The sequence below is a fragment of the Beta vulgaris genome, chromosome 5 (assembly GCF_026745355.1).
Source record: "Beta vulgaris subsp. vulgaris cultivar EL10 chromosome 5, EL10.2, whole genome shotgun sequence".
Classification (NCBI taxonomy): Eukaryota; Viridiplantae; Streptophyta; class Magnoliopsida; order Caryophyllales; family Amaranthaceae; genus Beta; species Beta vulgaris.
Window position 1 is genome coordinate 49,822,781 of NC_079206.1, and position 18,760 is coordinate 49,841,540.

The following is an 18,760-nucleotide window of genomic DNA, read 5'->3' on the forward strand; positions in this document are numbered from 1 at the left end:
TCCTAGAGAAAAAACTCGTGCAATTAGTTTTAATTGTGAATACGCCCAGTTTGCTGAGGTGCTTTTATCTGACCTTGGGGAGGGCCTGGTACACATTAATTTCAGGAGTACACTTAATGTTCACGCCACGCGACGGATTATAATCGTCCTTGTGTACCACCAACAAATGAACTGTACAACTACCTTGAAAATGTACATAGTACTAAGAACACAAAAGTGATAACTTGGAAATAAACCTGTAACAGTGGATAAATTAAGAAGAGATTTTACATGTAACATGAATCAGTCCTCATCTTCATCATCATCTTCGGGAATGGCAGTATCATCTCCGACACCCTCAAGCAGTTTGTCAACATCTTCTCCTAATTCCAACAGCCTTTCAGTAAGTCTCTCCACTTTGCTTTGCTCTTGCCCTAAGCAGACAAGCAAATCATTCAACTCCCCCTCACTTTCCTTCTGTGTTTCCTCTCTTACTTCCTCTTTGATTGCCTCGATATCAGGGTAAGGTGTCGCACCCCCACTTCTCAAAGATTTGATCTCTTTCTCGAGTTGGGCATTTGCCAATTCGAGACTGTAGTAAGCATCGGATAAGCTCTTCAATTCAGATTCCATCTTACCTGCCAAATTCTGGTACATGGAAGCATCATTTTCGAGCTTTGCTTTCTCACTCTTGAGCATCTCGAGTCGCTGAGATGCTTCTCGAAGTTCTCTGCGGAATGTCTCAACCTGGACTCTCTCTGAAGGCCCACTAGTCTTTTGCTCGGACTTCGCACCTGATTTTGCTAGGTCTTCAGCTAGGCTCCCATTGCGGCCAAGGAGATCCTTCACAAGACATAAAATAGTGTTCCATCAATACGCAATTCATCAAGAATCTCCTTTTACTCTCCAATTATAGTGTTCTATTAGTACCCAATACAGAAAGTCTAAAAGTGTTGTTGTCAGTAGAACTTATATAATAAATTGGTTGTTCCCACAAGGCTACACACCAAAAAACAAAAGAAGGAAATTAAGAAAAGGGCAACAACAGCCTCCTTTTTTATAGAGAATGTCCTAGGATCAAAAATTTACCTGGATCTCAGAGCACTGTTTCTCCACAAAGGATTTCAAACGATTGATATAGTCCACATCACTTTCTCCACCTCTTTGTTCTAATTCCGCAGGAACAACTGCCACCTTTGCTTTTGGATTACTATAAACATCTATAAATCTGTCTCTTATGTTAGCCTCCAAGTTACCAACCATGGCGACAAAGGCAGCATCAAAGAGTGAAGCCAAAACAGGATGCTCCTCATCCCTATTATCTGCCATACTAGCATCATTCTCTTCATCTTCAATTTCTGCCATACTAGCACCACTGGATCTTGTCAAGGGCTTGCGATGTTCCGTCAGCTTCTTGGAGGCAAAAAGGAAGTTCTTTTGCATGTCGTCGAACTTAAGAAAGAATGAGGTAAGCCCAGCTTTTTGGCTAATCGCATCAACTATGCCATGAGCATCCTTACCACTTTCAATACACTTATTGTAAAGAACACACTCTCCCAAAAGAATAGCTGCCAGCCCCCGAGTGCATACCGTTGCAGATTGATTTGAGAGCAACTCAAGAAGATAGGTAAGGTGGGGACGAGCATCAAGAAAACATTGCACTGCAGTAGGGGAGTCAGCAAGCCATATGATCAGAAGTTTCAGAATCATCTCTTGAATGTAGAGATTTGCTTTCCCATTTGATTTTCCATCTTTACTATCCATGGAAGAAGCAACTGCCAAGTATTTCACCATGCGGTGCATTAATGGCTCAGGGGTTCCCATAGACTGCACTGTTGCCCCCAGCTCAACTTTTAAAGCCTGCAAATTGTAGCAAATAAGATCATAAAGACGTACACTATAAGTCAAAGCATTAGCACATAAGCAATTGAACAGCTCAACTTTTAAAGCCTGCAAATTGTAGCAAATAAGATCATAAAGACGTACACTATAAGTCAAAGCATTAGCACATAAGCAATTGAACGTGAACTGGCGAAGGCAAAGGAACAAGAATCCAGTCACAAGAAAATTCTTGACGAAAATAACGCTGAACTAACAAAAGAAATTATGACCCGTTAATGACAAAAATCCTCAAAATCCCTTATTTTGGCTTGCAGTCACGCTCCCAATACAGTAGATGATCTCTCCACCTTTTCCCCAGCCTGAAACTCTAGTCAAATTTCTCCAACCTCCACGAGAATGGGGTGGACAATTCCAGAGTAAGGGTTAAAGATACCAAAATGAGTTAGCTTGATGTACAGAAAGATGCTTAGTAAATACTGTGGAAGTTTAATGCATCTTTCTTAGAAAATCTCACAGTAATCAATGGAAAAGTCAGCTGCTCTCCTTTTCTCTGTCCATTCTTTCTTTTAGGGGGAGTCCAAATCTTGAAATTCTTATCAGTAATGTCATAAAGTGATGAACAAATATAGATCAACTAATACATAAAGCACACTATAATTCTTCAACTAAATTGTGGTAAAAAGCTGCTACATCTAACCTCTGCAGAACTTGCTTTAGCAGTATTTAACTGGTGGTAGAGCGGTGGAGGTGGTTGTAGCACAATCTCAGAATAAGCAAAGCAAAGACACACATTAACAAGTCAAAACAAGAAGCCAAGCATAACTGACTACTCCATAATTGTTCATAAAACTACTGAATTGTCCCTTCAATTGTTCATCCGTGCATGATTCCATAATTCAGAGGCAGATATTTACACTAACAGAAAGGAATACATCATACATGATACAACATGCAACATAAAAATGTACCCCTACAATTACAATATGCAACTGTGCAAGGACTTCATAACTAGTACAGAAAATAGAGTCTACCTTCTCTTTGCACTGCATATTGTCCTTCAGCAGATGAGACAAAACACTAGCAGCTCGTGCGCTAATCTGCACCCAAAAAAAGATGTGCCAACTGAAAATAGGAAAGAAAATCAAACAAAATACTATGTTCTCTTTTATTTCTACTTTTCCTCCTTCTTTCACAGGCAAGGGGGGCTGCACTTAAGAATTCTCCTTCTCAAGGTATCACGATAGAGTCAGACAACAGACAATACTTGGAACATGGAAGACCAGCACAACCACCACATTTATATGTTGTCTACATGTCAACAGTGTTTAGACACAACTTGGAAAACGAAAGAATAAAAATAATAGTTGATGGCAAGATAAAATTAATAAAGTGGCCCACAAACATAGGTTTCAAATTGAAAAAAACACTGGTTTGATTGAGAACAAGCACTCGTTATTCTGTTAGTTGCTACAGGTTCTTTTTTAATCCACAGATGGATAATACATCAGTAATTACCTCAAGATCGCCATCACTTTCACTCATCGTCAGACCATGGAGCAGCATACTGCAAAACAGAAAGTTTTTCTATTTGACTAACAAACATAAACAAAGAACATTGCAAAGCTAGCAGATGAAAGAGACCATTAGCTCAACTTTAACTTAATTAGCAAGAGGAAATATATGCTTCAGAGATGTCAGAAAAGAACCTTCCAAATGACATGTTTACATCATCTTCCAGCGCAACATGAATCATTGACTGTGGTTGGGGTGTCAATGTGGATGCTAACAATTTCTGACCTTCAGGATTTTTCTGTTTCAAGCAAGACAGACTATAAATCATTCTTGACCATCAGTGACCGAGTAAGCCCTTTCCAGAAGTGGTCGTCAAAGACTGATTGAAAAGCGTCTGGACTGGGTGTGGTTCCTTAGTATATGCCTATACGTCATTTTTTTACCTCATTCTCACTTTGTTTTTAAAACTCAAAGATGTAAGCTTCAGACTTCCTACCTCACAAAAGTTCTTGAAAACATAGTCAGCGTCAACAAATTCTTGCATGCTGGAAGTTCGCAAAATGATCCGAAGAATGGAATTTAAAGCAGGTTCTACTTGTGGCTCTTCTCCAAGCACTTTATTAGCAAGCTCACCAACATTCTGAGGATGTCGAGCAATTAAATCGCCAATACAATGTAGCGCCTGAAACAATTAAGCAAAGCTTATGTGAGGAGAATGATGGCACATACCACCAATAGAGCAAACAGCATCAACAAGAATAGGATCGAGTTGGAAGACTGATACCGCCAACAGATACCCAGAAAGAAGGATATATCATACCGCACAGCGAACAGCAACTGGAGCCCATTGACTCTCAACTCCCAGCATAAGAAGATAATCCAATACCTTTCTCTGCAATAAACACGTAAAGATACAAGAAACTTCTAAAGGAACAAAGTCCTTGCAAAGATAGGAAAAAACAAAGTAACTATGTACAAGAAAGAACACAAGGGCTTGACAAACCTGAACCAGGACTGTTTTGTTGGTCATACTATTAGTATCTTTTCCAGTTTCAGCTTGTGGACTGCTAGCAATTAGCATATTAACAGTCTCCAACGTGCTAAGTAGATTGATTGTCTACTGGTATGATGGTTTTTCAAGAGATTCAAAAATACCAGTGAGTCATTCAGGCATAGCTATTAAAACAAACAAACATATTGGGTTCCGTAAATTTCCAACCTTTTGCTGTGTAAAGCTATAAGAGACCCCTCGAAGCTTCAAAAGTGATACAACAGGATCAAATCCCACCGTCTCCCTCAATAGAGTCTAAAACACGTGACTTAGTTAGCAACAGAAAAAAATCGAACAAAGAATCAATAAATGAGCAGAAATGTACCTGATTTGAGGTATTGTTACGCAATATATTATTCAGCAATTGAAGACAATCCTGCGCAACAATGCAAATAAACAAAACCTCTAAGTACCTTCTTTAAAGCTTTCAGAGTTTCAGTATCGACTCTATACACTATCAAACAAAAACTTCAGAAAGAACGTAAACAAATTTTCCAAATATGATATATGTTCAAGCAAGGAGAAGCAAACGGAAAGATCTTGGCGCTCACCTGAACAACTACTCCACCATCAGAACCTCCTTCCTCTTTCATAATGGTAAATATCTTCTCATAAGCCCCTTCAAATACGACAATTTTTTGAATTTCCTGCATAAAATAAGCTTAGCGGGAATCATGAATGTGTACTACTCATGTAAAGGTGTAAACACTAACAGTGAATTCCAACCTCAGCCTCACGAGTCAAGTATGTAAGAAGCAGCAAGGCCTCATTGCGTATAACCTAGGAGAAAGAGGAAACAAAATGTCTCAGCAAGAGTAAGAAAAAAATCAGAAGGGCAAAACGAAAAGGTAAAATAAGGAGGAAAAAAGAAGCATTTTGGATGTAGAATAAAAATATACGACCTTCATCCCAAATAGATGGGCCACATTTCTGTTTAATATCATCCTAAACAATATGCCACTCTCTAATTTAAAACATCAACTTTGAAGCTTACTACATAATCCTTGATGACAGTCTTTTAAGTCTTGATAATGAATTGAAAAGATAATATTGTTAATGTGAAGTAACAAAAATTGAATTAGTGAAAGATAGTGGTAGGGTTTTAACTGCAAGGACTATTACATGCTATAAATAGGGATGTCCTGAGAAAAATTGACATCCCTCCTACTTGATCTATGATCAACAATATGCACTACAATGATTGTGTCAGATACATTAACGACTCTAGGGAATGTTTACCTCACGGTCCATCAGCATATCCATCAGTCGAGTTATACCACGAGGAATAGTCAAAATTGACTCTTGTAACCTGGACATAAGCACATTGTAATTTTCCGTAGAGGTAAACAATCAACTATACGGAACAGAGAAAAAACAGGTAGACAGTCACCTGCTCAGTGAATTTGTGAGAAGGGCAGTCAAAACTTGGAGCGTATAATATCGTACATAGAAGTCATCCTCTGCCTGAAAAATGAAAGAAAAATTGTACATTAAACAAGCAAGACCTCAGTAAATTATATGGCTAAGTAAATAAGAGACAAACATAACTTACCAGCAAGCCGAGAAGGAGAGCTATGTTGTCTACTTCTCTTGATAGTAAATCAGCATTCATTTTAGATGGATCTACTTCAATCTTTGCCGTTGTTGTATGATTGAGAGGAGTTAAAGAACTAACAAGAGTTTCTAAAGCACCTCGAACCTGTATGCGACCAGCAGAAAACATGCTAGTCACACAACATGCTATAAAAGGCTATCGGGCTATGAAGAAAAACACAAACAAATACTATTTTGCTTACTAGACCAACCAAACTGTGAATCACTAAAAATCATGAAAACAAGTTCTTCAGGGAAGTATATTGAAGTATAGCAATTCTGAGAAAATAATCAATGTCCATGTGTCAGTTAAAACAGTATAAAGATAGAATGGCCTACGGCAACAAAACCCCACATGCTACAAAAGATATGAAAGTTGGAGAAAAGCATTGTCCCAATCTCGAACACATACGCTTAACAAATATCCACAAATAAGCAAATTGCAACTCCAACTCCCAAGCAAGCACAAAAAGTAGCAACAAAGAGAGGTTGCAACGAATATAGCTTCCTTTCAGTCTTCTCCGGTGGTAGAGGGCAATATTGTCAGAGTAAATAGTCATGAGGCCATGGAACTAGAACATTTTGGTTCCGCTATGTAACGACCATCCTGCAACTGTTATGGAAGTTATCGTTCCAAGAAATCCCGTGATAAAACGCAGCGACAAAAATCACATCCATCTCGCCGTGTCATCCGTTACGTAAAAGTGACTCGCAGCATTAAAGCATTCTTTTTCTCTATTACGTCAATTCTTTCAACAGAATTGACAAAAGAAAAAGCATAAATAGCATGGTATCAAAACAAGGTTGCATTGTATTGTGTCGCCGTTTCAGATCTACGGAACCAAAACCATCCACATCATAAAGGTGTAAAAAATTTAGGCGGGTTCAACAGATATCTCATAGTGTGAGATGATACTTAACGGTACGACATCCGCATCATCCCCGTTCCTACATCAACTTGACTATTATAGCGATCTTGACCGAAACCGCATTTTCAAACTATGATAAATAATAAGAAAAACAACATACACACACTCAAGAAGGGAGAATAAATTAGTGGGGCCATTTAAGTTTCGATGTATATGTTTCATATAGTATGATGAAGAAATACTCCTTAAACTATAAATTTGCAAATGTGATGGTAAATCCCTTATATGTGAACATTTTGAAAAAATTCATGTCGCATAAGCCGTGATCCGTTCAACACATCCGATACAAGCCGCTTCCGCGATAACGCGACCGTTACCGCAATCGCAACCGCAATCGCAACCGCATCCGCAATAACGCGACCGTTACCGCAATCGCGACCGCATCCGCGTTTTCTTTTCTATGCGTGAAGCCACATTTATAGCAAAGGGATTTTATAAAATCCAAGGTTTTTAAAAAGGAATTTTATAATGCACCCCCTTTCCCCTTTCAAAATTTCCTCCGTTTCTTGTTAGAACTCCCTCTAAATATTTCATTATGAAATAATGTACTTAACATCATATATCATCTTCAAAAATAGAATCTTAGCTCCTAGCAGCAACTTCATAAAAATATTTCCTTAGGCTGGCTACCATAATTTGAATACCATTCATGTAAAAGAAAAATCCTGAAACCAACAATTCAAAATAAAATGTCAAAATTTTATCAGATACACAGCTTGAATTCAGAACCACTAGCCACATAAGCTCCATATCCATAGGAATCGGATATTTGAGGTTTATCTCTCGTCATCTCTATTAACACACACAAGAAGCTTTAAGAAAGGACAATGATGGGATACCGAACCCATCTACAAGTCCACCTCAAGCAGCTAAGCCTATTATAACTTATGTTAGGCGTAACAAATAGATCTTTAATTATTAATTATATGTTTACTAGATAAGTCTATCTTTTAATTATCCTAATTTAATTAGGTATCTTCTTCTATCTTAGTTAGGAATACAATAGGTATATAAGGACTTCTGTTATGTTCTAAATTAATTAAGCATTAATAAAGTTAGTATTTGGTAGTTGAATCTCTAATCAAAAGATTCATTGGTTGTTCGATCTCAAATCAAAAGATCAAAGTTCCAATATTGAGCCTCGAAGAATCGAGTCTCATCATCTGGTATTCAGAGCCAAGTTTCACATAAATTTTTTTTCCATCTTCATCACCATGACGGTAAAAGAATTGGAAGAAATCACTGCCCGCCATGAATCAGTTATTTCGGATATTGCCACCACTGTCCAAGAACACTCCACCCGATTTGACGAACTACAGGAGACCCTCCACAAAATCCTGCAGCGCCTCGACGCCACTCCCACGCCTCCTCCGGCGCCTCCTCACCCCGCCACCGTGTTTCAACCACCGCTGCAACCGCAGCCTCCACCCCACATCCAAGGTCGCCCCTTACGCCTGGATTTTCCCCGCTTCGAAGGGATGGAACCTGAGGGTTGGCTATTCCAGGTGGAGAAATTCTTTCGCTTAAACCCCCTGCCGGCGGATCAATGGGTTACCATGGCCTCTATCCATCTACACGGTGATGCAGTCGCGTGGTACCGCTGGTTACAGCAGTCTATGGGCGATATATCTTGGCGCCAGTTTTCGCTTGCTCTCTGTAAGCGCTTTGGCTCCCTTTGGCTCCCGCAAGAACTTGGACCCCATGAGCTCCCTATCGAAGTTAACTCAATCTGGCATTGTTTCGTCCTATATCACTCAATTCGAAACCTTAATCAATTTGGTTCCCGGTCTTCAAGCTCCCCACCAAGTTAGCCTCTTTTTATCTGGATTGCGTCCCGACATTCAAGCCGGTGTTCGGCTTCATTCCCCTACCTGCCTCTCACATGCTTTTGAATTGGCCTTATATCAAGAGGATGCTTTCACGGCCACAAAAGCACTCCACGGCCCTAGCAGCACCAGCCGGCCTTCTCTTCGGCCTACACCCTCCGGCCCGAGCCCTAAGCCGCCCCCAAGCAACCCCTCACTGCCGTCCGGCGTCAAACGCCTGACATGGGCCAAACAACAGAAACGCCGCGAACAAGGACTGTGTTTTAATTGCGATGAGACGTATAAACCAGGCCACCGTTGTGCCGTTCCCCAGCTGTTATTGATGGACACCTACTCTACCCAAGAAAACAATGACCTGCCTTTTGCCGCGCCCAGCAGCCTCGAAGAGCCGGTCCAGGTCTCTTTACATGCTCTCACCGGCACCATTGGCTCGAGCACGATGCGTGCTACTGCCCAACTCAAACACACTTCCATCTCGGTCCTTGTGGATTCTGGCTCCACCCACAATTTCATGCATCCCCGTATTGCTGAAGCTTGCGGCTTACCGATTCAGCATCACCCTGGGCTCCAGGTTATGGTGGCCGATGGGGGATTCCTTCCTAGCCATGGCGCCTGCTTTCAAGTCACACTAGTCCTACAAGGGTATACTTTCACTGCCGATTTTTTTCTATTGGAGGTTTCTGGGTGTGATATCGTTTTGGGGACACAATGGCTGCGTACGTTGGCCGCATTGTGTTTGATTTTGATCAGCTGGTCATGCAGTTTACGCAACAAGGGGTGGTCTACACCATTGTCGGTAACGGTTCTCCATCGGTGCAGCTTATTGACTCCCCCTCTCTGACTCGGGCCATCCATACCGAGGGACAAGTGCTGTTATTATCCCTCGAAAACCCCTCCCCTGCCGTCACTACCGATGATTTCCACCTCCTCGCCTCCCAAGCTGCTATCCAGCAACTTCTCTTACAGTTTCGCGATGTATTTGGCACGCCCACTTCTCTCCCCCCTCCACGAACCCATGATCACCATATTACCCTTCAGCCCGGTTCCGCTCCAGTTAACGTTCGGCCTTATCGCTACCCACATTTTCAGAAAGCCGAGATTGAAAAGGCCGTCACCGAACTGCAGTCGTCGGGATTTATCCGCCCCAGTACCAGCCCTTTTTCTTCACCCGTCTTACTGGTCAAAAAGAAAGATGGTTCTATGCGGATGTGTGTGGATTATCAGGCCCTTAACAATGCTACCGTTAAAGATCGCTTTCCGATTCCTGTGGTGGACTAATTACTCGACGAGCTCCACCAGGCCTCCATATTTTCTAAGTTGGATCTTCGCGCAGGTTATCACCAAATACGGGTCCATGAGGCTGACATTCCCAAAACTGCATTCCGCACTCATGACGGTCACTACGAATTTCTCGTCATGCCCTTTGGATTGGCCAACGCCCCGGCCACTTTTCAGAGTTTGATGAATGATATTTTTCGGCCCTACCTGCGGCACTTCGTCTTGGTTTTTTTTTTATGATATACTGGTCTACAGCCGCGACGAATCGAGCCATGTGCAGCACCTTACCTTAGTCTTGGAAGCCCTTCGTCACCACAATCTGTTCATTAAAGCTTCGAAATGTTCCTTTGGCACGTCTTCTGTGGCTTATTTGGGTGATATCATCGACTCTAATGGGGTTTCTGTCGATCCCGATAAAATTTTTGCGGTTACTTCTTGGCCTCCCCCCACTAATTTGAAGGGCCTCCGTGGTTTTTTAGGCCTCACATTAGGCGTAACAAATAGATCTTTAATTATTAATTATATGTTTACTAGATAAGTCTATCTTTTAATTATCCTAATTTAATTAGGTATCTTCTTCTATCTTAGTTAGGAATACAATAGGTATATAAGGACTTCTGTTATGTTCTAAATTAATTAAGCATTAATAAAGTTAGTATTTGGTAGTTGAATCTCTAATCAAAATATTCATTGGTTGTTTGATCTCAAATCAAAAGATCAAAGTTCCAATATTGAGCCTCGAAGAATCGAGTCTCATCAGACAAATTTGATGTTTATCTCTCGTCATCTCTATTAACACAGACAAGAGGCTTTAAGAAAGGACAATCAAGGATGCGTCTAGTGGATTGACAAAAGAGAGGGAAACAATAAGAGCTTCAAGCAGAAAGTATTTTGGTTTAAACATTGTACACTATTAAGCAACCTCGACTAACTACTTCCACTTCGCACAAGCCATGTTGGAAGTTCTTTACACTGTAGCACCTAGCGACATGCCTTTGCTCATTAACTTTCTCCCTTTTCTTGTCGAAATAGAGTTAAATACGACCAATGTTACTAGGTATGAAATTCGATTCGGTTCGGGGAACGGGCAGGAACGGGGAAGGCTACCTATGATGAATTGGGTACGTTGGGTACCAGTAACTTTTTTAATAAAATAATGAATGGAAGTGATAAGATGAGATGAGAATTTGAAAACATATCAAAAGGAAAAGAATACCGACACTTTTTTCCATTAAAAATAAAGAATAAAAGTATTATAATGTTGGAAATTTTGCCAAAAAAAACCTTATAAAGCATTCTTTGCAAAAAGAAACAACAAACTTAATTTTTCTTGCAAGAAGAAATCTATTCCCATTTTCCGGTGTGCTTTTTCTCAATTCCGGCGACGACCCTTCTATCTTTCTTTGACCCCCTATTTCTGTTAACTGCAACACCACTCCTTTGCATCTCAAAAACCACGCCGAAAAATGGGAATAGGTTTCATCTTGCAAGAAAAATTAAGTTTGTAGTTTTTTTTGCAAAAAATGTTTTAAAAGGTTTTTTCTCGCAAAATTGACATTTAAAAGGTTTTTTTGACAAATTTTCCTATAATGTCAAAGAATTAGGTACAACTGAAATTTTACCTTGAAAAAAAAAAGAACAGCAGACATTTATTTTTCAGGTTGGTTTAATAAGTAAGAGTAAATAAGGGCCATATTCCAATACACACACTAGTTTCAATAGTCAACTGTAAATAGCAGACATTTAATAAGGAAGTAGTAGTTATCTCGCTTTTATTTGTTTTGTTTTCTATTGAAACCTTTTCCCATGTTTGGCATCCCACCTTCTCTTTCTTTCTTTCATCTTTGTTCAGTTCTGTTCTTCAATCTCCCTCTCTCTGTCAATCACATCATAGCACCGAATAACAATGGAGTCCCACTAACAGTTCGAAATTGATCGAAAAAGCAGAAACCCCAAGGTAATTTTACTAAACTCGATCTCCTCTCTTTCCAAATTCAAAACTAGATCTATTCTTTGCAATTTCAATGGACCTTCTTGCGATCTGAAATTGATCGAAGTAACATAGTGACACCAGTAAGATGAAACAGGTCGCAAACTTCAGCGACTTGGTTCGCGTTTCGCACATGATTCTGAATGGGCGATCCGGTTTGTCGTTTGTCGTCCAATCCGTGATCCGGGTAACACTGATAAGACTACATCCTAGCGCAAACATGCAAGGTACTTAATTGTGGAGGTGTCAAAACAGATGTGACCCGTGGTTCAACCTGGTTCGACCTAAGAGAGTCGGTCCTTATACATGATCGAAACCTAACCTAAGAGAGTCGGTCCTTAGACATGACCGGCACCTGGCGAGATCATATTCTGACCTGGCTATACCGACCCGAGTGCAAACCTGTGACCAACTTAACACGGCAATCTAAGATCCCGACTGAAGTCAACCCAAAACCCGTTCACACATGATAAATACCCGATTTCACCCGACTTGTTTCTGACCTAATTCAATCTAAACCTTTAATGATGATAATAATTTATAAAATATTAAAAAAAAGAAAAAAAAAATGTCGAGCCTGACATAGTCTTCATGTCAGTGCATGCGTGCATGATGCTAACAAGATTAGGCCTAAATAATAACTTTCAAAACTTTAAATCCTAACCCTTGGCTTGACATCAGTGAGTGCATGTGTGCACGGTGCAGACGAAAATCAGATTTTATTATTATAAAGACCCAATGTCCAACATTTATGATTGCAGCTGTGTCAAAACTTTCTTTCATATGGCAATTTACTTCCTCCTCTCAGTTTACACTTTACATTGATGTGGGACTTAATGTCAACTTTTCTATTTTGCTTTTCACAAGGAGAAAACAAGATAAAATCAGCAATACAAGAATAACAAGATCAAAGACAACAAATTTAATTTTGTGTGATAATTTTTTTAATACAACAAACAAAATCCTGAACTAAACTCAACCCAAACCGAACCCGACCGGAATATACATGCAACCAAAACTGACAGCACAAATCCGTCTAAAACCCGTCCATGGGGCACCTTACACGATATAGACCACCTGAAAATGGTTCGACCGTCACCTGACCGGAACCTGATCGTGTGATGACTCTGATGACCCGACCCAGATGGACTTGACCCGCACCCGACCCGTGGGAATGTTTAACCCAAACACGACCAGACCCAAAATACTTAAACTTGGCCGATAACCCGAATTGACACCTCTACTTAATTGTCTTGTTATCAAGAGTTAAAAGCATACTCCGAACCATCCATATCAAGTGTTATGTAAGCTTTTTCATAGTTTCAGGACACAACTTTGACCACTAAAGTCCTTATTACGTATCACTCTCCGTCTATTTTTTATTTGGGACATTTTTCTATTTAGGGATGTATTTTTATAATGGGACATTTGACCATTGTTCCGTATAAGGTAGGTTGGTCCATCATCTCTCTCTTATTTCTACTCTTCTCTCCAACTTTTCACTTTTTCCTTACTATAACTCTCCTTTTCTCTATCTTTTGCACTTTTTCCTTCATCCGGGTGCAAAAGCAAATGCCTCAATAAAAAAATGGTAATTAATAATTATTAAGATTTTATATTTGAAAATACACATTATAAAGCATCAAACAAGATTCCACTTGATAATGTTTTTCTTATATAATAGTGAAAAAAAGAAATCTGATTTTTACCTCTGACCTTGAAGGGTCTTACATGACACTTAATATGGGGACAATGTAACAACTTTTTATGAGAATAAGATAAGAAAATTGAGAAGTAATATATACATGAACACATGTTGTAGATTGAAAATCTAAAAGATGTGAAGAATTCAAACCATTTCGACATCATCTCGCTCATCCTTCAGCACACTTAGTAATACTGGAAAGCCTGCAAATCCGGAAGAAAAATTAAGGATGAAAAATCCAAGAAATATACAAGGTTCAATTCTTAATGCTAGGCATAAAAATAATACCAACCCATTGCTCCAAAAGCTAATTGGGCAGCATGATTTTCTGCAACAACAGATTGAAGCTCAACCATTGCCATCCTTCTATCCTCAGCCTTTGTACCATTATTTATCCGATCAAGCAACCTCTCAACGTAACTATTGATAATTGATATAATAATACAATCAATAATTCAGCATACGAAGTCAGCATCGGAAATTTAGATAATCAACACGACAATATTTACATCAACAAAATTACAAGTTCTACGACTAGGGGGTCTTCTTGCACTAGCAGAAAACTCTAGATATTATGTGTCGACAACAAGCAGGTCCGTATTATTCATGCTACAGATCTAGGAGAACAATTTTTAAGCTCTACGATTTGAATCATTCCTCTCTAGACTCTGTATAGCCCAAACTCTGCACCTCCACTTCTATTGTCCCCTCCAGTTACCTTTTTTCTCTCCCCAACATCGTACTTCAATTTGCAAAGAAGCAAATTGGCCAATTCGCAGAAAGTTAAACGGCTATAAAATGCTTCCTAGAGGTGTCACAAATGCTTGGTATGGTACTTGGCAGAGCTGAGGGTGATGCAAGGAAGGATGACGTAACATTGCACAGAAGTGCAGACTGCCAAGAAAGTAATACCGAGGCTTATTATATTCCTCTGGAAGACATCAAACCTATCACATCAAACACTATAAATTATGACCTTATTTGGTACACTTTTCATGAAATAATTCAAGAGGGAGAAAAAAACACAGGGGTCAGTAACTGGAAGTTTGAAATTTTGGCCGAAATGCAAAGACAAGGTAGGTATACTAATAATATGTGTCCTATAAGGTATTTTCTTATCCAAAATATATTAAAAGGTGATTTCTCACTAAAACTGTAACAAGTAAGGCCTTTTCTCACAAAATTTCCAAAAAAAAAGACGAATAACAAAAATCAGTTTCATGACTCTCAGATATTGGAAAGTTTTCCAAGGTAGGATGTTCTGGTGTTTAACAAGTAAGTTTCAATGGAAGCTTGTGATGTTTGCAGTAATTCAGATTTGAGAGTAACTGATGCAAAAGTGATCAAAGAGAATATTCTTCCTCACAGATTGCCATATGATCGTGATTCTTTGGCATTTGTGAAAAATCTTATAGCAGTATTCAAAAGAATTACTAAGCTCAAGTGCTTAACCCTTATGTCACCTAATTGCTCCTTAATACTTTCCCTTTGCTTAGAATTTCCCCCAACACAAAGCTAAAATCATCAAACTCGGCAGTAAGAAGATTTTCAGCACATCAATTTAGATGCACCACCTTCCCTGTCCCCACCCCAATCCATTCGTCAAACACTTCGCCCAGAGCTATTAGATCGATGCCACCATCAATATTGCAATCGCCAAAGCCCAACTATTACTGCAGCCATCAGGCTCATCAGGCATCACTCATCACCAACATCACACATTGTTCTCTATGTGTCTGTATCTTTCTCTTAGCATGGCATTAAGGAAGCAAAGCTTCTCTTTTCTTTTCTTTAGATATTTATTAATTACTGCTATAAAAAAAAAAAGGTTTCAGCAGCTCATTTTAGTGAGTCTGCTCACAACTGAGCCTCAAATGCATCCAATTCAAGTTCAAACAACTGAATATGCACGCTGTTCTTCAGATAATATCTAGTTAGCCGTTAAATAAATTATAATTACGACCATATCTTAGAAAGAGTAATGTAAAATCTCCATAAAAAAAAAACAACACACCTGTCTTCATTTGAAGTACCATTATCATTTCCAAATACACGCCCAACAACTCCCTGTAAGAAAAGGATACAACTTTATAGTTCTCTTTCTATGTCAAATGATAGCTAAATCTAAAATGCAAACCAAAGTATGATAACCATGTAATACATAGATGCATAATTAAGGAAACTCGTTTTTTCATAAAATGGAACAGAAAACAAAATTGCAACAAAAAGTCATGTCAACAACTCCAAATAAACATCAACATTTCCCCAACTCCCCAATCCCTATAAACAGGCTTCCGGTTAAGGCAAAGTAAGGGAGATGAAGTTATGAAGCCTTATCCCATAGCTAATAAAGAGGCCACCTCCAAGTATCGCAAAGTAACATTTTAATAGTATGCGAAAACCTGAAAGACCTCATTGCCCCTACTGGATAAGTTGACAGGAATCCATTCAATAACAAGAACAAGTAAAATGATGTTTCCCCAGTGCCAACTGCCAGCAAAAGCTACCAGACTAATATCACATTTATCATCAACAACCAAGATCATGAGCTCCAAAAACTAAATAAATACAGAGAAAAATCCATGACAGATGAGAGATGAGATTGAAATGGACCTTGTAGCCAGATACAAAATCCATCCTGCTAATCTTGGCGATTTGACCGCGTTAACCTGAGCATCAATAATCAAAGAGAAAATGTAACTTCAAATCTGTCACACCCAACAAAACAAGGAAAAATTGATAGCAATAGCCCACCATTCCTTTCCCGAAACAATGTTCCATGTAGAACCCATTCTAACAGTCCCTCTAAACCTATTATGTCCCCCATATTCGAATCCCCCACCATTAGAACCTCAATTCTAACCTCAAGAAAGCAGGGTGGGAGGACCTTGTTGCTGAACTATATCAGCAGGAAGTTGATTGAATGAGAAGAGGAAAGCTCACAAACACACATTAAAATGTCTAAATTTACTGCTTCTCCTTCCCTACAACATTTGCTCGAACAAGTTGAATAAATCAACGTCATCAACTCAAATCCAGAAGAACATGAGTAATCCCAAACTTAAAACGAAAGTCCCAATGTGCAACTGAACCAAAAACCGATTCGAACCAACCATAAGTATGAATTTACATTCATTCTAAATCAAAACAAATTTTAACCATCCAATTAACATGAATCATCCATGACAAAACTTTCAAAATAAATAAAAAACTCCAATAATCAACTCAAAAACTCAATTTAACAAGAAAGAATTACACTACCAAACTATTAGAGTGAACTGGTGACGCGAGAAGTAATTAAACTTCAAAGATTGAATCTTTAGACCCGCAATTTAACTGGTTAGGTAAAATAGAGTGTCAATAAACTGACAAATGCAACAACAGCAAATAAAACCGCAAACAAATCACAGAAATTAAATGTTCCCAAGTCAAACAAACTCGATCAGAAAGTACCCAGATTATTAAATCGACAAACTACGATCAAAATTGACCCATTTGATTATATCAAATATATGTTGCAAATTTATTTTAAATGCCCACATCACATATAGACAAAGATCGAAAGAGAAAGAGAGATGTTAATTGCGGAAACAAGATTTTAAAAAAAAAAATAACAAAACCTGTAGTTGTATTTGTGTGTTACTGCTTTCTGTATTGTTTCTCCGAAAGTGCAAAAAAAAGGAGAGAGAGAGATTTCGATATTGTTTCCTTGAGTGCTCTTCCTTTGTGCTGCTTAGCAAACAAGAGTCCCAGAAACGTGCGAGGTTGATGCCAGATAGGCAGTTTACTCTGTTCGGATTTACCTTAACCGGGTATTTGTTTAGACTTTAGAGGGATGGTGATGGGAGTGTTTTGTTCTTACTTCTTAGGGGGGTGAAGTTATTTGGATATACTGGTTTGCTAAATGACGTCTTGAAATTTTTTACTAACGCCCCGTATAAATATATATACTTTTTCCGTTTTTTAATTAGATGTTACACTTTTCAAATCACGGACTCCTGGGTAATTTTTGGAGAGGAGAGAGATAGAGAGAATGAAAAACAAAAGGGCCCCATGTGAGCATGTGATAGGAGAGAGATAGAGAGAAGTTATTACCCAAAATAAAAGTGTAACATCTAATTTAAAACTTCCTAAAATAGAAAGTGTAACATCTAAAAAAAACGGAGGAAATATATGTATTTGTATTCTAATACTTTCACTCTCCCACTCTCTTCACTATTCTCCTACTCTCTTTCACTCTCTTCACCCTCCCTAACTCTCTTACTCTATCTCCACTCTCTTTCACTCTCTTCACCCTCCCTAACTTTCTTACTCTATCTCCACTCTCTTACTCCATCTCTCTCATCAACAAGGATTTCCAATCAAGATCTTCGACGACAAGAACTCCGGCAACCAACTACCATCTCTGCGGCGCGAGACTAACTTTTCGGCGGCGTAGGAGTCTTCAGCGGCGGAAACTCCGGTAAGACCTCGGCTTACCCAGATATCCGGCGATCAAGGTTAGTGTAGAAAAAGTAAAATAATATTTAGGCGCCTAAATTTGGCGCTCCACCATAGGCATAGGCGCCTGATGAGGACGCCTCCACCATTGGTGGAACGCCTAACTTAGGCGCCTATACTTATGGTGGGTTGCCTATTTCAGACGCCCACCAACATTTATAGTTTTTTAAAAAAAAAGATCGCTTGTGTAGAATTACATATTTGATTCGAATGTTGTAAATTTCTTGTTAGAATTGCATATGTTAGACTAGGATTGCAATGTGTTTTTATGAAAATGAAAAAGTGAATTTGAAATTCGAATCTGGAGGTGGACGCTTAATTTAGGCGCTTGAACCACTGGTGGGGCGTCTAATTTAAACGCTTGCACCAGAGGTTAGGCGCCTATTTTAGATACTCCACCAGTGGTATAGGTGCCTAATTTAGGCGCTTCACCAAAGGTACAAGCGTCTACATTAGGCGTCTGACCAGTGGTTCAAGCGCCTAATTTATGCACCTGAACTATTTTTTTTGTTTTTAACACTTAATTTAGGTGATTTCTGATATTTTATTTTTTTT

General features: G+C 39.1%; 1 protein-coding gene across 3 annotated transcripts; it reads right to left on the reverse strand.

Moving 5' to 3' along the window:
* Positions 1-119: 119 nt before the first annotated feature.
* On the reverse strand, positions 120-17,536 carry LOC104893899 (golgin candidate 6). 3 transcript variants are annotated; one of them, XM_010680034.4, is made up of 20 exons: positions 17,326-17,536; positions 16,319-16,374; positions 15,720-15,772; positions 13,998-14,125; positions 13,856-13,908; positions 5,937-6,083; positions 5,775-5,848; positions 5,624-5,693; positions 5,111-5,164; positions 4,936-5,031; positions 4,710-4,760; positions 4,553-4,639; positions 4,337-4,450; positions 4,154-4,225; positions 3,830-4,015; positions 3,528-3,631; positions 3,337-3,385; positions 2,853-2,918; positions 1,069-1,839; positions 120-822 (listed from the first exon to the last, which is right to left on the reverse strand). In XM_010680034.4, exons 2-20 carry the CDS (start codon positions 16,340-16,342, stop codon positions 283-285), a joined length of 2,739 nt encoding a protein of 912 aa, XP_010678336.1. In that variant the 5' UTR covers positions 16,343-16,374; positions 17,326-17,536; the 3' UTR covers positions 120-282. The 3 variants fall into 3 exon arrangements, with proteins under 3 accessions (XP_010678336.1, XP_010678337.1, XP_057251127.1); XM_010680035.4 differs by lacking the exon at positions 17,326-17,536 and adding an exon at positions 16,460-16,480; XM_057395144.1 differs by lacking the exon at positions 16,319-16,374 and having other exon boundaries at positions 17,326-17,535.
* Between the last annotated feature and the right edge of the window lie 1,224 nt (positions 17,537-18,760).